This window comes from Oreochromis aureus, linkage group 20 (genome assembly GCF_013358895.1).
Source record: "Oreochromis aureus strain Israel breed Guangdong linkage group 20, ZZ_aureus, whole genome shotgun sequence".
NCBI classification, from domain to species: domain Eukaryota; kingdom Metazoa; phylum Chordata; class Actinopteri; order Cichliformes; family Cichlidae; genus Oreochromis; species Oreochromis aureus.
In genome coordinates this window covers 34,731,554-34,752,213 of record NC_052961.1, presented here as the reverse complement: position 1 = coordinate 34,752,213, position 20,660 = coordinate 34,731,554, and the positions used below count along the sequence as shown (strand labels likewise).

Sequence of the window (20,660 nt, the reverse complement as noted above, 5' to 3'; positions counted from 1 at the left end):
TTCTGCAACCTCAGTGAGTTTAGCACAATGGAAACAACAGAGCAGACCTCCACCGGGGCTGTGACGCTGATGTCAGGGATCCAAGGTCAAAGGTCATGGCAATAATGCACCAATCGAGGTGACAACTCATATTGTCATCGTGGTGAGACTCATAATGAGTTTAAAGCCATAGTTTCATGTCGCACCTCCACCTATGGCCTGCATTTGCAACAGAGACGTGTTTGGGCGCGCGCGCGTGTGTGTGTGTGTGTGTGTGTGTGTGTGTGTGTGTGTGTGTGTGTGTGTGTGTGTGTGTGTGTGTGTGTGTGTGTGTGTGTGTGTGTGTGTGTGTGTGTGTGTGTGTGTGTGTGTGTGTGTGTGGGGCTCCACTGATTCATCACAATCCTTACATGAGAGAAAACAGGAGGAGGATATTTGTGACTGCTGATTTATTGTGAAATCAGTGTTTCCACAGTGTTGGTGAGGGAGCACACCGACATGATGTTACACATAAAAACCAAATGAGCTCATCATCAGATCACCTGGGGCTCCAGGATGAGTTTGACTTGGTAAAGACTAAACGAGCAGATTAATTAAAACCCTGCTGGACGTGTTTGATACATGAAGCTAGCAGTTTGTCGAGCACAGACAGGACACTGCAGATATGTAACAAGGATCTGATGAAAACCATTGACCAAAATGCAAAGAGTTCAGCTCTGTACACACAGGGAGGAGTGAGGGGAAGCCCACCACGTGGCCCGTTTCAATGGTCATGGAAAACTTCGCGGCTCTTAGTCGTGACAGCCCCGTTACTTGGACAGCGTGTAGGAGGCTGCATCCATCCCTGGCTGTGACGCTGCTGTCTGTTTTCATCTTAAAGAGGACTACTTTTTGCACTGCTCAGTCTACATCTTTGTGAGGCCACAACACAAAGAGGCTCTTTTGGCTGGGTGTGGGGATCCGGGCAGCCTCAGATTCACGCCAGCACGTACTGGTGCTTTCCACTCTGGAGCCGGACATTTTGTTCCACTGCTGAACTCTGGAGCCAAATCACATGATTTCCAGTGGAGACGGAGAAGGGCTGGAAGTGAATGAGGAAGGATTCGACTTCCACTCTATTTGATCCTAACCCATACACTCAGTTTGTTTTAAACCGGGCTCCATGCTTTCTTTTATCACACTCGTTGATAAGAATGTGACAGCATCGGGCCGACGCTGTACTCACTCCTCAGTTCACACACAGAGGATTTCACAAAGCAAACAGTGATAGTAGATAACCTGAACACGATGGGTCGGGACCAAAACTGTGGAGCAACACTGAGTGATCATAGGAGACAGTTAAATGAGGAGTGCTGACGGTGCTTCCGACAGCAGGGCGGAGGCGCCACAGGAAGCCAGTGTGGTGTCGAAACCAGAAGTCTAAGGCTTACTGCCTGCCACGGCTCTGCGGTAGACGCTTGCCCTAACAGTCTGCTGGGTTGTTGTGGCCAACAGCCGACACACCGCTCAACCCTCACTCTGTACTGAGAAAAAGGGAAGTGGGAGGGACATCGCACAGGTTCGGTTGCACACATGTGCTGTGCTTTCATTTTGAACAAAGAGGCCCATCCCTGAGCTTCGGCCTGTTGTCCACAGACATCACACTGACGAGGTGCAGTGAACTTTGGTATCAGCAACCTCTCTGACCCCGGCGATGAGCGTGCACGGGCCAGGAGTAGAGCTGGGCGATATGACCCAAAATTCATATCTCGATATTTTTTAGCTGGATGGCGATATAAGATATATATCTCGATATTTTTTTAAAGCCATAAAGTAAGAACAAAAAGAGAGTTCTTAGTCAAAGCTGTGTCCCAGATGTCACACAGGCACTTTTATTAACATACAGCATAGATGTACATGAAAAAATTACTCAAAAATAAATTATGAGCATTTATTAAATAATGATGCTCCATAAATAAAAGAAAACTATGTTGTTTTGTGCATAACAAAGAGCTCACAATTGTGCAGTCAAAATGTAAACTAACAGACGCTGAGCATAATAACAAAGACAGATTTCACAGCTGCTCTGTTCCCAACTTCTACTGCGTGACTGACAGCCTGGAGTTTGAAATCCGCTTCGTAACCATGTCTCTGAACAGGAGCCATTTATGGTCCTTATACACACACAATACGGTAATATTACGTTGAAGCACAGTACGTATCACTCCGCGAGGCTCCTCGGTAGCCGTAATGCTCCGACAATCCATCAAGCCGTGCAGCTCCGTAGCTTAGCAACGTCGTACTAAAACATTTTTTGACAGATTGCTGAGCGCTGTGTATCACATAAAATCGGTTCGCGGTCATCAAGCACAACCAGAATTCATACAAAAGGCGCGCAGTCAACTTTTGAGAAAATGAAAGGATTTCAGGCCGTGCATGGCGTTAGCGTGGCTAGCTCGTTAGCACGTTGACGCCGTCCAGCCCCACGCACGGGGCGATGCGCAGTAACTCATTAACGGAGATTTGCCGTGTCCATCTTGTCGCTGCCTGCAGGTGAAGCGATGGGGGAGGAGGGGGAGTTGTGTTCAGTGAAGGAGAGGCGAGGTCGAGTAACGTTGCGTAAAGACAAAAGTGGATGAAAGAGAGGCAAACCTGCAGCTCCGCAACTATAATTATAGCGTAACATAGACTATATCGATATAAAGGATACTGTCACATCTTATATCTCATATAAAAATATATCGATATTTTTAAAAAACTCGATATATCGCCCAGCTCTAGCCAGGAGCCACAGAGGGGTCCCTTACAGCTCTTTGTGCAAGCGTTACATCAACGTATGGAGTCGACGGGGTTATAGTGGATGGTCTTTACAGTCCAGTGAGTCCAACGATGCTCCTCCCTGCTGGCAGCAACATTTTTATCAACTTAAAAAGCAAAGCCAATGATAATGACACTGAATTCAGACAACAAAAATGTTAAAAATGTCCCATTTCCTGCTCTCTGTCTCTTTCACCAGGTTGGTCTCTGCTCTAATGGACACATTAGCCGCCGGCTTGTCACTCCATCACAATTAGGTGGCCATGAGGTCATCCCTTCACTTCTACTCCCATCTACATCAGGGAGCTATCATTTCATTAGTCCTGTTGGGGAGGGCGGTGGATGGGTGGGGAGTCTAGCCCTTCCTCGGGCCTCTCTGATTCACAACATGAAGGAGAGAAGGACAGGACGAGGATTTTACTGGATGATGTGAGAAGGAATTTAGCTGAATAATCGTTGGATGCTGTACAAACACATTGGAGAACTGTGCTTCTTGGCATTTCAAAGGTTGAACGAGCTGCCCATCAGTTAGTCTGAAGTACATCCAGGCTTTGCAACCCGTCTTCTTCTGGGCTTTTGGAGAACAAGAACACGACTGTGCTGCGTTATGTCTCAGCAGCGTTTGCACCTGGTGAACCTGAAACGTATCGATCGCGGCAGGAAGTGGAATCTGATGTTTCACTGCACTTCCCTACTTGGACGGTTTGGCCACGAGCAGCGGAGCTCTGGTGGAGCACGAGACGGGGGCTCAAATCAGGTTAACAGAAAGAACTATACTCAAAAACACAGAGCACTCATGACTCTGTCCTTGGGCTGAGACTAAACACTGGCTCTCACAGACCTGTGCTCTGCAGAGAGTCAGACGCTGCCCTCTGTGTCACACCGGGTTTCCTCTACCATCAGATAGCATCCAGCTCCAGAATAAACCTCAGTCTTCCTTGAAAACCACCAAACCGCCTTTGATCAGATCTACCCTCCTCACATTTTACAACTATAAAATTGTAACCACTTCTAAAAGAACACATCACCACTCAGACATGCTGCCAGGGAGAAGAAGATGCACTGTCCTGAGCATAACCATGTATAATATCCACTGAAGTTAAAAAGAGGTGCTTTGCAACATTAAACTGCAGTGTGCCAAATAAAAAAGTCAAATACGTATTTTTGGGACCATAAGGTGCACGGGATTATAAGGCACATTAAGCGAAACAAAGCAGTCAGATAAATCAAACTTTATTCATCTCATTCTTCTTGCTTCCTCCACTTCTGTACCATTGATCATTAATGCTGTATTCTATCACAGCTGCTCTATTCCCATGTTGTTGCAGTGTATTAATGACTAACCTGGTATTGTGGATGGATTATCTCAGTTGTTCTCCTGACTGAAGTTTGGTCCGTTTACAGCATCCTGCCATGCGATTGCATTTGTCCCTAACCATCGGGAACCCTCACGTTAACTTTTATCGAGTGGAAAAGTGTTAGCGTTCATCCTCCAGCTTCACTGTGTTTATGTTATGCTAACATAGCTGTGTTGCTAGCGATCACGTAGCACATCATTATATACCAGCTAGCCCAACTTCAGTAACCCTACAAACGTCACTGCTGTTTAGTTTTCTGTCTTCATTTATGTTGGAAGTGATAGCAGAGCTGTGTTTGAATGTTTCAGAAATCTCTCAGTCAGAACATGCTATATCATGTTTAGGTGGAAACTAGCGAGCTAACTTCCGCTAGCTTCCTGCTAACTTCTAACTCCGTTAAATGTAATAAATTCTGTTTTCATGGATGCCTGGATGTTAAACACCTGGTAAAGCAGCAATGCTGATCGTTTTATTAAAGATGAAAGAATTTAGACAGTTTTTAACTCTCAGTGATGCAGCAGTGTTCGTTTGACTTTGGGACCTGAAGCGGACGGAGTTTAGGACCCAGATTACTCCCAGATTTACGAACACCTTAGTCCGACAAATACGGCAATAACGACGGCCCGCTTGCATGTTCTACAAAAAAAATGTGCTTTGTTGTGTATCTGACGGACAAACACCAAACCAGTTCCACATCACTGAAGTTGCACCATTTTTACAAACCAATTCTGGTTCATCCGTTTCACTCAACAATCGGCCATGTGCGTATGAAACCAAAGGCACTGAGTATGTGTGTTTTACCCATATTCTATCGCGATATTTCATTTTCTTATCGTTGTCTAACATTGTACCGGTATTACTGTGAACGGAGTAATATGGCCCAGCCCTAGTGGCAAGGTTCAGCTGCAGAAGCCCTGACCTCTGCACGTGTGAGAGGGGATAAGTAAAGGCGAGGTCACACTTGTCCAAATGTGACACACACCTGAGCAGCAGCATAAAAGCTGCAGCAGGCTTTACATAAACAGATGTGCTGCTGCTCCAGACAGCCGTGGCAGCGTTTCTATGAAAGAAGATGCTGGGAGTAACGCCTCTGTGCCCGGAGGTGTTACACATGCAATGCATTACCTCATCTCAGAGATCTACAATTACATTAATTATAAGCCGAGGGCTTCGAGAGGGCTATTGTCTGCTGTGCAGGATGGGAATGAGTGCATTCACACGTGTGTGCATGCAGAAAGAGGATGCCTAAACAGCCGTATGCACATTTATAATAAGACACAAGCAAGAAGTGCGTAGAAGGAAGTGTGCAATGTACGAAATCAATGAGATAGGCTGAAGCAGAGGAGCAAGTCTGGGCCTGGCTGGAGCTGAACCTGAGAAGCAGGCATCGGTGCCAAGAGGAGGGATCGTCTTTCAGCGTATTGTTTTATTTAGCATTCCTTCATTTGCCAGAGTGAGGCTGGCTGATTTCATTCAGGAGATTGGTGACTTGGAAAGCAGGAACAGCCCAGCCGGCCTGATAAGCACATTAAAAGCCTATGTTTCCAACACTTGGTTCCGGAGTAACCTTAGCCTCCGAACCCCTGACTGCCTCTACCAAGAGGCCCTAATTTGCTCGCACACACCCATCTTCCACCTCAACTTCCTGACAAACTGAGGCAAGGTGTGGCTGCACTTTATAAAGTCTGTTACAGAAGCGCTGTCGTCCTGTTCTGCCCGGGCCGTGCGCTCCCGTCTGCGCTCAGCAAATCGAACCAGCCCAAAGCTTCTTTGCTGGTTTCACTTAAACCCACTGAATTTGATAAAGCAGCACTTCTCATACAAGTGTGACAAACACTCGAACGGTCAGTCAAAGTTCACGACAGCGCCTACTTGCTGGGTTGGCCGCCGTGCCAATTAATCCTGTTTAACATTAACTCGCTCAGCCCTAACATAACTAACAGCGGCTAGACATCACAATGACTCAGAGCAGACTAAACAACAGTAAAGATCAGATGTGTTTGTGCTGTGTGCAGCCAGGAAACACACCATTTCTGAGAAAAGACATGCGCGTGCACTCAAGTCTGCTGCGTGCTTTCGCAACTTTGCCTTCTCTCACAAAGCTGCCATTTGATTTCACAAAGGTGATGTTTAAGGGATCAAAAAGGTGCATCCAGAAACAAAGACGGAGCTTTCTGTCTTTTATTAGCAGACTTTGTTTCAGTGTGAGACAAACAAAGTGCAACACTTGTGTCTTACACAAAGCGTGACTCACGTTTGTTTGTCATTCCATAAAGTGGGTTTGATTGATGCATACAGCAGCTCTGCCCCCACGGCTCGCCTGGTTACATGCACCTCCTGTCCTACAGACGTGGTCCTTCCTGCAGCGACTTGTCTCTGGTTGTAATAATAATAACAATAATAACTTTATTTATAAAGCGCTTTCAGACAAAGTGCTGTACAGCTATTTGAAAATAAAGAGATAAATAAATAAAAGTGATGCATAGCAATACAAGTTAAAAACACAATAAAAGTTGAAAACGATAAAAATTTTAAAAAAAAACAAACTAAAAGGCAAAGAATTAAGACATGTAGGATCGGGTGAACAAAGCTTTAAAAACCTCCACAGAGCATGCCTGCCTAATATCCTGAGGGAGGTTGTTCCACAAAAATGGGGCACCAAAAGAAAAAGCACACTCTCCAACTGTCTTTTTCTGGCTCTGGGAACCTTTAGAAGGCCAGAGTCCTGAGATCAGAGAGCACGGGATGGAACATAAAGGTGTAAAAGGTCGGAGAGGTATGAAGGTGCCAAACCATTTAAAGCCTTGTAGGTGAGCAGCAGGACCTTAAAATCTGCTCGAACCTGAGAAGGTAGCCAATGAAGAGATCTCAGTACAGGGGTAATGTGCTCGAATTTCCCAGTTCTTGTTCAAATGCGAGCAGCTGCATTTTGTACCATCTGTAGACCTCTAAAACTTTTCTTTGGAAGCCCAGAAAGAAGAGCGTTACAATAATCAATACGTGAAGACACAAATGTGTGGACAAGTTTTTTTACCTTGGCCCTGCAATTTATGACATCGTCATCAATTCTCAAGATGAAATTTTGGGACAAGTATTCAAATTCTTGTGGTCCAGTGACCATCAACTCTATCTTATCAGTATTTAGAAGCAGGAAATTATCCGATAACCAGCCCCTAATTGCAGATAGACACGATTCTAATTTAGACTTCAGCACAATTTCCAATGGTTAAAGGAACATAAAGCAGCAGGTCATCAGCGTAACAATGAAAAGTTACATTAAAAGAACGTAAAAGGACACCAAGAGGCAGCAGATACAGAGAAAACAGCAACGGTCCAAGTACGGAGCCCTGAGGGACCCCGTGCCTCACTGCACAGGTCTCAGAGAGATCATGTTTTAAACTAACAGCCTGAGATCTCCCAGACAGGTAGGATCTCAGCCACGATAAAACATTTCCTGTAACTCCAATAAAATGTTCAAGCCTATCCAATACAATACAGTGATCCACAGTGTCAAACGCAGCACTTAGATCCAGCAGTAATAAAACTGAAGTGCGATCGTTGTCTGCATTTACCAACAGATCGTTTGCCAATTTGATTAAAGCTGTTTCTGTGGAGTGATTTGGTCTAAAAGCAGACTGAAATGGTTCAAACAGATTGTTAGTTGACAGATGCTCAGTGAGCTGCTTAAAAACAACTTTTTCAAAGACCTTAGACAAACAAGACCTGTGCCTCGGGCCCTTCACCCAACGCCGTGTCCCCCTCGTCTCTCACAAGCACATACTTTCATCAGATTGCTGTTATTCTTTATCCGACTATTTGATAAACGAATAAATCAAATGACTAAAAATACCATCAAATGTCAGAAGCAGACGGCTGTTTGGTGAGGAATATGTGACTGAACAAAGACATGACAGGAAGCATTTAATGAGAAAAAAGGGTAAATGATGTTTTAGCTCATTTCCATCTACAGGCACATGTAATTAAAATCAATAAGAAAACACACATACTTACCTACACACATATATCCACACACACAGCCATGTTAACAAATAACAAGCATCCAAATGTTAATCATGGCTGGCTGGTGGTTTATTATGGGTATCAGAGGCACACTGATATGATAGGATAATTACATTTTGTCACTCAGTGGTAAACTTGCGTTAGCCTCATGACACCAGAGCCCAGTGCTCCCTAACCAGCAGTGCTGGAACCAAAAACCAGTATCAGTCTGGTTTAAAGGAAGCTAAATGTCTCTTAACATCTACATGTATTAGTAGAAAGCAGACAGCGTCCACACTGTCTGCTTTCTACTACTAAAGATGATAAACAGGGGGACGGAGGGTTGGAGGGGGGAGTCAGGCACTTTGGAATCACTGATCCCCGCACTGAAGGGGGATGGGACTCAAAGTAACAGATCCACAGCTGATACTGGTCACAAAGGATATGACAATAGCTAGCCAGTGGACAACTGCCCCGAAACCCCACACATAATACAAACACCACCCCATACTTCCACAACAATACCCCGCCAACCTCCTGGGAGCTGCCCTTCCACATGGCTGAGGCCAAACCAGTGTGCCCCCCCCAAAAAAAAATCCCTTGAAGAGTGAAAAAGAAAGGAAGAGGTTTCCAAGAACCGAGCCTTTCTCTTAAGAACAGAAAGTATACCTGATGCCCTTTCACACTCTCTGCTCTGACTGCTTTGGACTGGTTGCTTATTTGGAAAGCTGATATACTGTTACTGCATTTGAAAAGGAACATTTAATGCCCCCTTTGGTGACAGACAATCAAGCTCCCCAACTAACAGAGAAGGCCACGATGGAGAGGACAAACAAAAGATGGCTAAGGTCAATCAGCTTTATTTTTAGTATTATAAACCGAGCTGTAAAGTTTGGTACTACAGTAGTACATGCAATGGGGACATGATTTAATTTCAAATAGAAATGAATGTGAGTCACATGATGTCTCTTTCAGTGGGATTTTTTGGAGCAGTGTAGGCCGTATAAAGAAAAAGGGCGACGATGCTATTCTACATATCTGCTCTGCTTCTTAAACATAAAAGTCTCTCACTGCCGTCCCATCCACTTGACAGAGACTTTGCAAGGCTGCTTAGTTGACTTGGCAGCTCCTGCTCGGAGGAACGGTGCCCGTTCAATCAGACGTACGATTAGCACCGTTTATTATTAGCTTGACAATCTCCCAGTATCTGCCTGTACCTCTACCTCTCCTTCCCAAACTTTGAGATGATTCAGGAGATGAGCTAGCACTCGTCCCATGGACTGAGCTGGACCACTGGCTGGTGACATGATCTTAAAGGAGGACATTGTGGATGTTGTGTTACAGAGCTGCAAGGCTGTAAATGCGTGCACGTATGATTCTTCGGGCTTCTGTATCATTTATAAGACTTAAAAGGAATTGCGGGGGTGGAATCGGGTTGCTGTGTGGAAGTCTAAGCTCAGTATGTGTGGCTGGGATGGGGGAGGGATGGGAAGCATCACTGTGGGAGACAGGCAGATGGAGATGGAAATGAGTAGGCATTGAGCTCATGTTAATCTCCTCCTACAGCTGATGCAGGCACAAAACAAGAACACATATTTGTCCACATGCGCACTCGTATGACTGCAGATCAAACACCCGACCAGGCCTGTGCGCCATCGCGCTCCAAACGAGGCAAAGGGATGCTTTTGCTATTCACACGTTCCTGTGTATGCTTTGTGGAAAAGTTTGTAACCAAATCTGAAATGCATCTGAGCACAACTTCCACTGCACAGCATTCAGTTTACTGTATCACAGTGCCAGTGGATTTCATTTATTTCATAGTATGTGAGACTAGCTGCCTTCATCAGACAGCCATCTGCCCCCTGGGAGCGGCTAAGCCGCACGCCATTGGCCGACTGGTCGTCAAGAGAGGCGAGGGGTGAGGTGGGTCACCTCTTTATTTGGGGAGGGAAAGGTCATGCAATACTAGCTGCCCTACAAACAGCATGAGGGGGGATGGGGTACCTCCAGCGGCCAACACTGCTATCATACACAAAGGCTGCTCCTGGTCTGACACAGCAGAAAGTAACCTCCCCCCTCCCATCTGACTCCAGCTCATCCTGGATCCATCTAGACAGCATCCCTCACCAACGATCGCGGCGTTTATTGTCAAAGATTAAGAAAAGCTTTAAGAAAGACAGCAAGACAGCAGAAGATTGGAATTTTCCATGGAAACGCATGTCCTACATACACATCAGATTATCTGCACAGCCTGATCTCGTATCTTCCTCGACACTTTATACAGATGTGGGGAAAGAAATCTGGAATTTCGCTTTTTACAGACAGATATGACTCTTTTAATCATGCATACAATCCATACACAGAGTGTGGACAGGCTGCACCATTCAGTCCCACACTAAACATCACCCAGGTGCTGGTTAGGCTTTAGACTCACACTGGGTGGCTGTAGCTCAGGCGGTAGCACAGGTTCGATCCCAGGCTCCTCCAGTCTACATGCCAACTATCTTTGGGCAAGATACTAACCCTCCGATGCATCCATCGATGTATGAATGTTAGAAGCACTAAAAACCTTAGATAAAGTGCTTGTGTGATTGGGTGAATGCACGAGTTGTATAAAGCGCTTTGAGAGTAGAAAAGCGCTATATAAGAACCAGTCCATTTACACTGAAAAGCTTTTTACTAAAAAAACTAAGAATAAAATGTGTTTCAACATTCAGCACTCGGAGCACTTCTGCTCACCAGCAGAAGGACTGGTGGAAAACTGATTGCCTGATTCTCTGATGTTAAAAAACAAAAACCTGTCAAACTTTTTGACAGTTATTTTCATACAGACCACTAACACTGCCCCCCTTCACAGCTCAACCTATGTAAAAACTCCTGGGGAAAGAGCTGCAGCTGAGAGCGCTGCTTGGGCCCGTCCAGTCCTGCTGATGAATATTTCAAAGACCACCTCATTAAACAAACATGCCTATGGTTACCTACCATCAGCTGTGGCTAACAGTCAAACTAGACATCAAATTCCATCATTTGGCTGAGAAAGAGCTTCTGTCCCACGAGACGCCTGGATCAGGTCACTGGGTGCTCTCTTACTCGTGCTTTAATCCCAGTGAGACACACTTAAGGTCCTTTGAAGACTTAAGAACAGCCACAGCCAGCCTGGTGTGCTTGTGTTATCATAAGGCTCGGAATATTCTCACAGGAATGTCAAAGACTGGAAGGAAACACTGGATTTTCACGCATGCTACTGGCTCGTCAAACAGATATTCAAACTTTCCCAGATGACCTGCATGCAGCCATGCACAAACGTTATCTGCCCTGCTCTTTTTCACCCCTCCATCTTCTTGAAATGGACAGGCAGACCCTTATTGACTTCAAGCAAGTTTGTGTCCATAGCAGGCAGGAATATGACAGCAGCACCGTGTTTCGGCACCACTGCTCTTTGTCAAAGATATTTCACCAAAGACTTCACTTCTCACATGTTGGAAGAAATCGTTCTTCTCAGCTGTGAATCCAATCAACTATTACTCAAACAACGTGATGCCACTGAAAATCTCACAGCTTCTGTAAATTTGAAGCACCATTTGAAATTGTTGATAATCAGAAATCAGGACTGTGCACTGCTTTCATCCTTTGTGCACAGTCGAGCCATGCCTGAGGAAAGAAAAGTCCTTTTGTTTGCACAGGTCAGGGCTCTAGAGTGCGACCAATTTGGTCGCAAATGCGACCAAATTTTTCAGTGGTGCGACTCTCAGTGTGGTCAACAGCAGACACACATTATGCCCCTATCGTGGACTAAACCAATCAGAGATAGTCAGGGGCGGGACCTCTCTGATTGGCCGTGGTCCAGTTGAACGTGCAGGTGGAAGAGAGAGGTGAGTAGCTTGAATAAAGCGATATCGATTCATTAACGGATTCCACACAAAGACGTAAACACAGAGCGACCCGACGCATCAGAATCAGCTTTGTCTTTCTCGGCTTTCTCACCCCACGGCTGAACACGGACACGCTGTCGGAGCTCAGCGATTCTGATGCGTCGGGTCCGCGCTGTGTTTCCGTCTTTTTTGCGCTGATTCTGAGCTGCAGGTTTTGTCTCTCCAACCAAAATTCGCCGAGCCAGCAGCAAAAGAAGCAGCAAACTACGCTTCACATTTGATCAATGTCGTCATGAATTCCCTCTGACTTTTGCTGTTTTGCTTCCACCACGATAAAAATCACACTTCATGCACAGCTCTCTCTCTCTCTCTCTCTCTCTCTGTACTTCAAGAACAGTTTCCCCGTCTCAAATCTCTGTTTTCTGCATTATTCATTCGCTTATTACCCACCAGTCTACCGTTGTTTACAGCGCTGTCTTTTTCTTTTTTCACTTAAATGACCTCGGACAAGAAAGCCTAATTTCTGCTGTTCAATACTGAAGAAATTTAAACTTCTTAAAATTATGCAAAATTGCAGAATATTGCAGAATATTTTTAAGGTTATCTGCTATAAAACGCCAGACCAGGAAAATCTCCTTCATGTTTTTCTGTGTTTTATCCTCAGTTACTTTGACACAAAGGCATCTGCTGTGATGTTCACATCTCTGATGAAGTCTCATGTGTATCAGTGCTGATAAATGATCAGAATTATAATATTTCTGACTGTCTGAGGCTAAATTGAATCGAATCAGGACTTTGAGAACCGGAATCGAATGGATTATAGAAATCAGTGATGATACCCAGCCCTAGTGAGCAGCCTAGGCCCGACAGAAGTGGATGTAGCTGTGGGTAATAAGAAAAGATGAAAAGAACTATTGATAACTTTTCTGTTAAGTTAAGGCCTGATCCGTCTGAAATTCATAGCCAGCTCTGACACGGTGCAATCATCAATGCTGAAAAGCAGCAGTGTATCCAGAAAACACATTATATGCTGCAATAAATGCACTGCCCAAGTGTCCCCTCTCCCCACTGCCTTTCAGCAGCAGGCAGCAGCAAACAGGTCGTCAGAGGAGCCGAGATGATGATTAAGTTTAACATTTTCTACAATATTGACAAAGCACTTTATGCACAAGTTTGTTAGTTAATAATTTAGAAATGAATATTGTCTGTATGGACTTCCCCCCCAAAGAAAGTGCACATGTAAAACTGCGGTGTTAAGCGATGCGGTTGAAAAATTTGAGTGCGCCTAACTTTTGTGCCGGTACGCCTAAATTTTTAAAGTTGGGCGCACCGGTGCGCCCATGTCAACAAGTTAGTCTAGAGCCCTGCAGGTTAAAAACTGTTGATACAAACGGCTTGCAGCAGGGAGACGTGCTGTATGAACAGAATCACTGCACCCAGTTCATTTCCACCACTGCTGGAGTCGCAGCCTTTTGAGAAACTTTCAGCCGTAGACCCTGCTCCCACAGAGAGGCCTGTCCTGAGAGCAGCTGCAGTGGAAACAGACTTTTCATCTTATGGCTGTTCCTCAGAGTTTTTGTCATGGAGCACAATGATTCATCGCTGATGGGTTTTTCCATATAGGAAAGCAAAACACATGCTTTTTGTTGTTAATTGCCAGCATAGAAGAAGAAACGTGAAAGAGGTCTGCAGACACAGCAGCGTATACACAAAGCAGCAAACCTGGATGAAACACTCTTTCTAAATATTCTTAGAAAGTGAAGAATACTTTTGTCTTTGAATGCACCCCATACCTTCAAGCAAAGACTGAAGCACCATTCACACAGTGAGGGGGTTCATTTCCAACACTGTTAGAGTTCTGATCCTCGGCTCGAACCACAGACACAACTCATCATGTTAGTCGTGTTTTTAATGGGACGGCCCAAAATATAGTTTTTAATACAGCAGCAGAACTCATTACAGAACCCTGGCTGAATTGGTGTCCTCTCCAAGCACAGGGCACAAAATGGACTTTTTATGAAAATAATATAGGAAAGTATACAAACTGACTGAAACACCCACACAGTCGGGCTCCACTGCAGACTGCTGCACAGAATCAGCATGGTAATATTCCCTGAACAGCCATTGAAACGCGCAGCTCCCAGCTGTTGTTCTGTCCACTGTGTGGACATGGCTGACTGTCAGCAGGCTTAGCCAGCACTGCGCCTTGCATATGAAACAGGACATGGGCCTATATCCCCTGTGGGAGTTCACTTCCTCTGAGCCCCCACCACCACAGCCCCACGTCTCTCCTGAAACAAGCAGCTCCTTCAGCTGGAGGCCAGATATCCCAAGCAGCGGGGGTAGCAGGGTGGGGGCAGCAGAAAGGGAAGTGCTGGCTTCTGCACATTACAGATTTAAGAAGTGCCCTGACTTGGAAGGATATATTCAGACTCGACAGTTGTGCGTTCCAACCCTACGCAGGTTTGGTTTGAGCCTTTCCTCAGCCACACGTGGAAACAGCCTGCAGGAATGTGCTGGTTGTCAGCACAACAACGCAGCATATGTGGAGCATCGACGCAAAATGGCCTCTGCTATTGTTCTGGCTGGTTTTTAGTGCACATCTGTCTCTGAACAAATCCCATCCCAGCACTTTAGGAGGAACCTGAAAGCTCCGCAGACACGCACGCTTCGCTCACGACCAGTTACAATAGTTGTGTAAACATGCTCACCACTCTGAGGAGGCACACATCTGCAATATGAGACAGACCGATGAAGCAACAACAATAATAATAATAATGATACAGTAACCAAGAAGCCCGAGGAGGACCCTCTCCACGTAGGAAGGTGCCAAAACCCAAACAAACCAAAAAAGTCTGAGGTAAACTTTTTTTCTAAGCCAAGCACGAGTCGAGCTTCAACTGCTCACCACCGTCCACCACAGCTACCCTCGCTCTTTAGTTCTCATATCTCTCTCAGCCAGGCAGATTGTGCAGAGCTGACGTCATCGTGAGGCCCAATTATAAAGTTAGTGTCACACTAAATCTGCAGCCACAAGCCTTATCTCCACATCCTCATGTGGAAACCCACTCATTATGTGTGCCAGCCAGAAAGGAGAAGCCTGGCATGGCAATCTTGGGCCGGCCTGCGCAGAAAATCCTTCCCCAAACTACGTGGAACGCTTTAATGCATTTGTGCTTTGCAGCCTGCACTGTGGCCTTGCATCCTATGAGATAAAAAAAGGAAAAATGAACTTCAAGTTCACACTTCTCCACAACTGGAGGCACGCTGCTAAATGTGAACAGCTTTTTTTACTCTGTGATTCACTCGTCTCTGGAGGAAGATTTCAAAAGAGCGTCTGCAAGGAGGGAAGTGTGGCAATATCGCTTCCTGTGTCTGTCTGCTATGCGAGACTGCTGCTGACACTTTTCTATCAGTCTTACTAATATTCACTGAGCTGCCCTCCTTTGACAGCAGTGACGTGTTTCAAAGTAAGGCGCTGTGGCGACATCCTCCTCAAACATTTCCTCAGCTGTGCCCAAATGTGTTGAGAAAAAGGAGAGCAACAATATTTCTCAACCTGTGCGCAGTCCCTCAGATGCTCGGGGGCGGGGCTTGAATTAAAAAGCATTTCAAACAAGCCTTGAGCTTAACATTCGGGCGCCCCGTCAGCACTTGGAAAAACACAAGAGGCCCCTGAAAGTGGAGGTCCTTGAGGTGTGTCCACTCAAGTCTGAATGAAAGTGTGTGCCAAGAGTGTGTGTTCACCGTGCATGGTAGGACTCTGGCACTCTTCAGGACTTCAAGGGCCTCCCTGATCTCCCTTTCTTTGGCAGGTTTTTCTGAAAGAAGCCTCAGTGGAGGAGTGGAGGAAAGCTCTTGTAAACACTTGTGCTGTTGCTTTCTGAGCCTCATCAACAACTCCGCTCTGCTCTACAAGTCCACCGAGGAGAGGGAGAGTAGGCAAAAGGAGGAGCCCTGTCAGAGCTGGGTGGCTGCCCTGGTAGAGGGGGTTCTGATGTTTGCTGAATGCTTCCCTTTGTTGGGATCATGTTATGTTTCCACCACAATACTTCTAAACCCCGCTTCATCAGCTCCATTCATGTGTAACAGTTCATGCAAATGGGCTCACTAGCCTTTTTCCCCCTACAGGGGTGGGATTCTTTCTATCAGTCTGCAAACACCAAAGCTAACAGAGTCCTTCCATGCAGCTGTAAAGTAAGTTGGCTCAGAAAAAGCAAACCTGATGATTGAGGCTGGAGGTGTGTGACCACTGAAAGCATGCAGAACCTAAAACCTGATTACTGGGACTGTTCAAACAAGAACACAGGAGAACGTGGATAAGACTAGAGAGAGGGGAAATGACATCAGCACTGATTAAACCACAGACAAGTAAAATGACACATAAGAGACCAGACCGGTCTGTCACACTAACAGTCAGGTCTATCTCGCCCACTGGAGATAGAGACAGTCACAGACAGCTTCTAGCCCACTGAACCACAGTGTTCTGAAGAAGGGACAACATTATCTCACAACTGTTGTTTACTATTTCCCATTGAGCCGTTTGTTGGGAAATGAGATTCTATTTACTGTACAGGCCAATAAAAAGCGACCCTTTAGGTGTTTGACGGTCAGATAATGGCTTTATTGCCACCAGAGGCATATTGTTGTCGCTGCTGGATGACGCCCAATTAGTAAGATCACAGCAGCAGCAGTGACCAGACACTGTCAGGCTCAGCATCCACTCTTGAAACGTGTTTGCTCGGGACATGTTTCAAGTTTGGTGGCCCACGCTCGTTTTAACGTTAAGGAGAAGGGTGGAAAATAACAAGCTGCAACAGTTAGAGCTCGGAGACCAGCTCACCTTGGATGATGCTTTCCTCTTGTACTTGTTGGCGAAGTCGAATTTCTCCTTAATCTCGTCCAGGAACAGCTCCAGGCGGGCCTTCTCCTCTTTCTCCGTGTAATCCTGGCCCAGGAGGATGTACGCCCTCCAGTTGGCCGAGTCGAAGCCCCAGTGGCAAGTCCTGTTCTCCTGCGCCTTGTGGCCGTGCACCACGAACTTGTGGGTCGGGTACATTAGTCTGCAGTCCATGCACTGGATGCACGCTGCGTTTGGGCTGGTGTACAGCTCCGGCACGAACAAGCCTTTGCACTTGCCGAAGCACTCGTGATAGACTTTGAAGCTCCTGTCGGTGAACTGCAGCTCCAGCGAGCCTCCGTTCATCTCCTTCTTGCAGCGCGGCGGGTAAGCGCCTCCGTAGATCAGGGCGTTGCAGAGCCGCTCTGCGTCCGTCTTGGTGATGAGACCGCAGGACGGCGCCGAGAAGGGCAGGATCCCCATGACTTTAAGGATTTCCAGCTGGTCGGCCGTGCAGCGGGAGCAGTAGATGTGCAGCTCGTCGCACACGGAGTTGATCTGCTGCAGGGTGAAGTCCCGCAGCACCGTGTTGAGAATCTGCGGCAGACACAGCCGTTTCTCCCCGCCGACCACAAAGCAGGAGATGGTCTCCCCCTCCAGGACCGTCTCGCACCTCTCCGTGGAGCGGTCCGACGGGATGAAGAGCGGGCCGGGCATCACGGGCGGCGGCAGATGCTGCAGAACCGGCTCGGGCTCCTTCCCGTCCTTCTTAAAGAGCAGCTCATGTTGCCAGCGAGCAGAGAAAGCGGCCGGTCCACCCAACGAGCTCATAGAGCTGAGGTGAAACTGCTTGAGAGTTTGTTGCAGTCCCGGATGAGGCTGGAAGCTCGGCCGACTTACAGTCTCCATGCTTTTCCTGCAACTTTAGATGCGTAAATCCTTCCTACGGTCGACCGGGAATCACAACCAGCTAGGCGTCCTTCAACCTGGTAAATCCACCGTGTCCCAAAGCTGATCAGATGTGCGAAACGCCTCATCAACCATCCAGGAAAAAAGTCCCAGCTGCGGTTTTATTCCCGTGTGTGAGTCAACACCGACCAGTCGCTCCCTGTAACAGTGCGCCGACTGTCCATATTTGAAAAAACGGCTTCCAAACTCCACCGAGGCGAAAAGTTCCGTTTGTCAGGCGTGAAAACGAAATGTAAAAATCCTTATTTGAGGTTCTTTCCGCTGTCGAGGACGAAACATCCACCCCGTCTGCCCCCGCAGTTCACTCTGACTGCGCGGAGAGAAGTCTGAAGAGCCAGCCCGCTCGCGAGAGCTCTCTCTCCCCCTGTCTGAGTGCGCGTGTCTCTCTCTCTCTCTCCCTCGCGCTCGGTCTAGGTCTCTCTGTCGCGCGCTCACTCACACGCCCCCTCCCTTTGCGTTTGTGTCTGGCTCAGTCATTGAATCCCGGCCAGGAATGTGAGTGACTCTGCAGGCAGGCCGGGCTCTTCCAGGAACAAGCCGCCACCCCCCGCACGTACACGCGCGCACGTGCACACAGAAAAGAGAACAGCGAAGAAAAAGAAACGAACTGAGCAAAGCAAAGACAACGACGCATTCAGGCCGTGGAAGAAAAGGAGAATTTAGACTTTTTGCTACTTTTTCCAAGGCGTAGATGGGAAATGTTGTTTTTTTTACCACGTGGCACCCCAAGCTGTGTCTATACGATGCTTTAGCCTTTCATTCTAATATATAATTGACTGCATGGTTGGCTCTTAAAGGAGAGACTCTTCTTTTGATGAAGAAGCTTTATTTGTCACTTGCAGTTGCCTGCAGCGAAACAGGACCTCTTCCGACCATACACACATTACACAAACGTCACATCGAGGAGACAGGTCAGAACAGGTAGCATAAAGAAAAACAATGAAACGTACAACACAATAGGCAGCGGAGGAGAGAAAAAATAAAATATTATTACATTTACTTTGTTATTTTGTACTCTGTTCCTTTATTATTACTATACACCTTTATTTGAATGATTTTATACTGCTAATAAAATGTTTGCATTTTAAAAATTATTATCATTAAGTTATTTAAAAACCAATGAACGATACCCTATTACTGCTGCTATATTATAATGTGGGCAAACATCTGGAGCACACAGTTTACACATTGGTGACCCATTTCTCCGCAACTTTTGTCTGCATTTTAACTCAACATGCAGTTTGTTTACAGCAGCGGTGCAGTAATCCATCGACGAAACCCCGACGGGAACGGAATTTTCACGCAAACTAGGAGTGCTCGTATTTACCACATTTCCCATGTACCCCGAAGCTAGCAGAAGAGCTGGGTGTCTATGTGAATCACTCGGTTCACGGCTGCTGTCAAGACAGAGAGAAAAAGTCGAAAGAGGATGGGTGGTGTTTTGCGAGACAAGACAAATTTAGCTTTGGAAGAGGAAACGCAAATTGCACGACTGACTGCGGTTTATTTATTTTCCCTTCTGCCTGAATGTGTTAAAACTGTTTGGCAAGAGGCGCCGAGTAAACAAGTTTCATGTGTTGGCGACCTTGAGAAACCATCCTGCTAATGAAATGGCTAGAGTCTTGTTTTTTTCCACAGACCAGCTATAATAAGTTGTTAGTGGACATTTGAACATGCACCTGCGCTCTCAGCATCATAATTGTTCGCTACCTTTAAACCTTCTCTCTTATTTGCTTTAAGTACCAGGTCGCCTAATATATCAGATCTGTGAATACCACTCATATAAATAGACAGAGGCTTTGTTTTCTCTGAACTTTGCTATAACAAGTGAAGAGGAGAAAAATAAATGGCTGATTCAAACATACAAGCTCAACCTCAGGGGGTCCGAGTCGAAGTTCAACTCCAGTACGAGTTTGCTGTTCCTGTGGCGTCCCCTAGCCACACAGTGTTGTAACTGCAACGTTATGGCAGGATCGGGGGTCAAGGATCTCCCACTGCTGACCACAAACAAGTCTGACGGGCAACTCTTGAGTTTGCATTTGTGAATGTCTAAACATGATTAAATATTTCTACTGCAGCATTTTATCATTTAGTCACCAAAAACTCTATAGGACTGAATTTATTTATTCATTAATTAGTTACTAATCATACTAATAGAAAAGTATCTTTATCCCACCTGTAACAATAAAAGAACATATTTAAATCACAGTAGTTCTCAGTATTTGTAGAACTGCAGAGTAACTACTCAGTTATATGAACCCCAAAGAGTTTGTGGTTCTGACTATCAGTGCGCTGTCTGCAGCAAGACAGAACATGAGATTTATGACTGAACAGTAGTACAATCTGTGCTCTTTGACTGTATGTGTTACACACAGCCCCAACAGTGACTGATTACTGATTACGTGTAACGTTTTTAAATAACCTTTATACAGTGTGCAGCCAGTGGTCCCTGAGGTGTTGGAGGCACAGGTCTGGGCTCCAGCCCTGTCGTGGCAGCATGACACCATCCTCTCAGCCAGCATACAGCTGTGGCACCTATACTGGCACACTGTGTTTACTGGCTGTGTGTGGATTTTGTCTTCTCTCTCCCACAGTTTCAAGTGAGATACAAAGCGTGTGTTTCCTTTAGGCTTCTCATTCTATCAAGGCCAAAGCTGTTAGACAGTGCAGAGTGTGTGCCAACCCTCATTTTCAATGATTCATGTTCTTACCAAGCAGTGCTTGTCCTCCTGCCCCCCAAACATCCAGCGAGCTCATCTGTGATTATCATTTACTCATATGTGGTTAGTGAGGTAAGTTCAAATTTAGACCTTCAGTGTCACAACAGTGGGTCGCTTCTTATCAGGG

At 46.1% G+C, this 20,660-nt stretch overlaps 1 protein-coding gene across 1 annotated transcript in view; it reads right to left on the bottom strand.

The window, feature by feature from the left end:
* Window positions 1–18,202, bottom strand: part of skia (v-ski avian sarcoma viral oncogene homolog a) — an 88,781-nt gene extending 70,579 nt beyond the window's left edge. The window contains exon 1 of the mRNA XM_031747931.2: window positions 16,848–18,202. Coding sequence (XP_031603791.1) covers window positions 16,848–17,753 — 906 coding nt within the window. The 5' untranslated portion in view covers window positions 17,754–18,202. The remainder of the gene's footprint in view (window positions 1–16,847) is intronic.
* Between the last annotated feature and the right edge of the window lie 2,458 nt (window positions 18,203–20,660).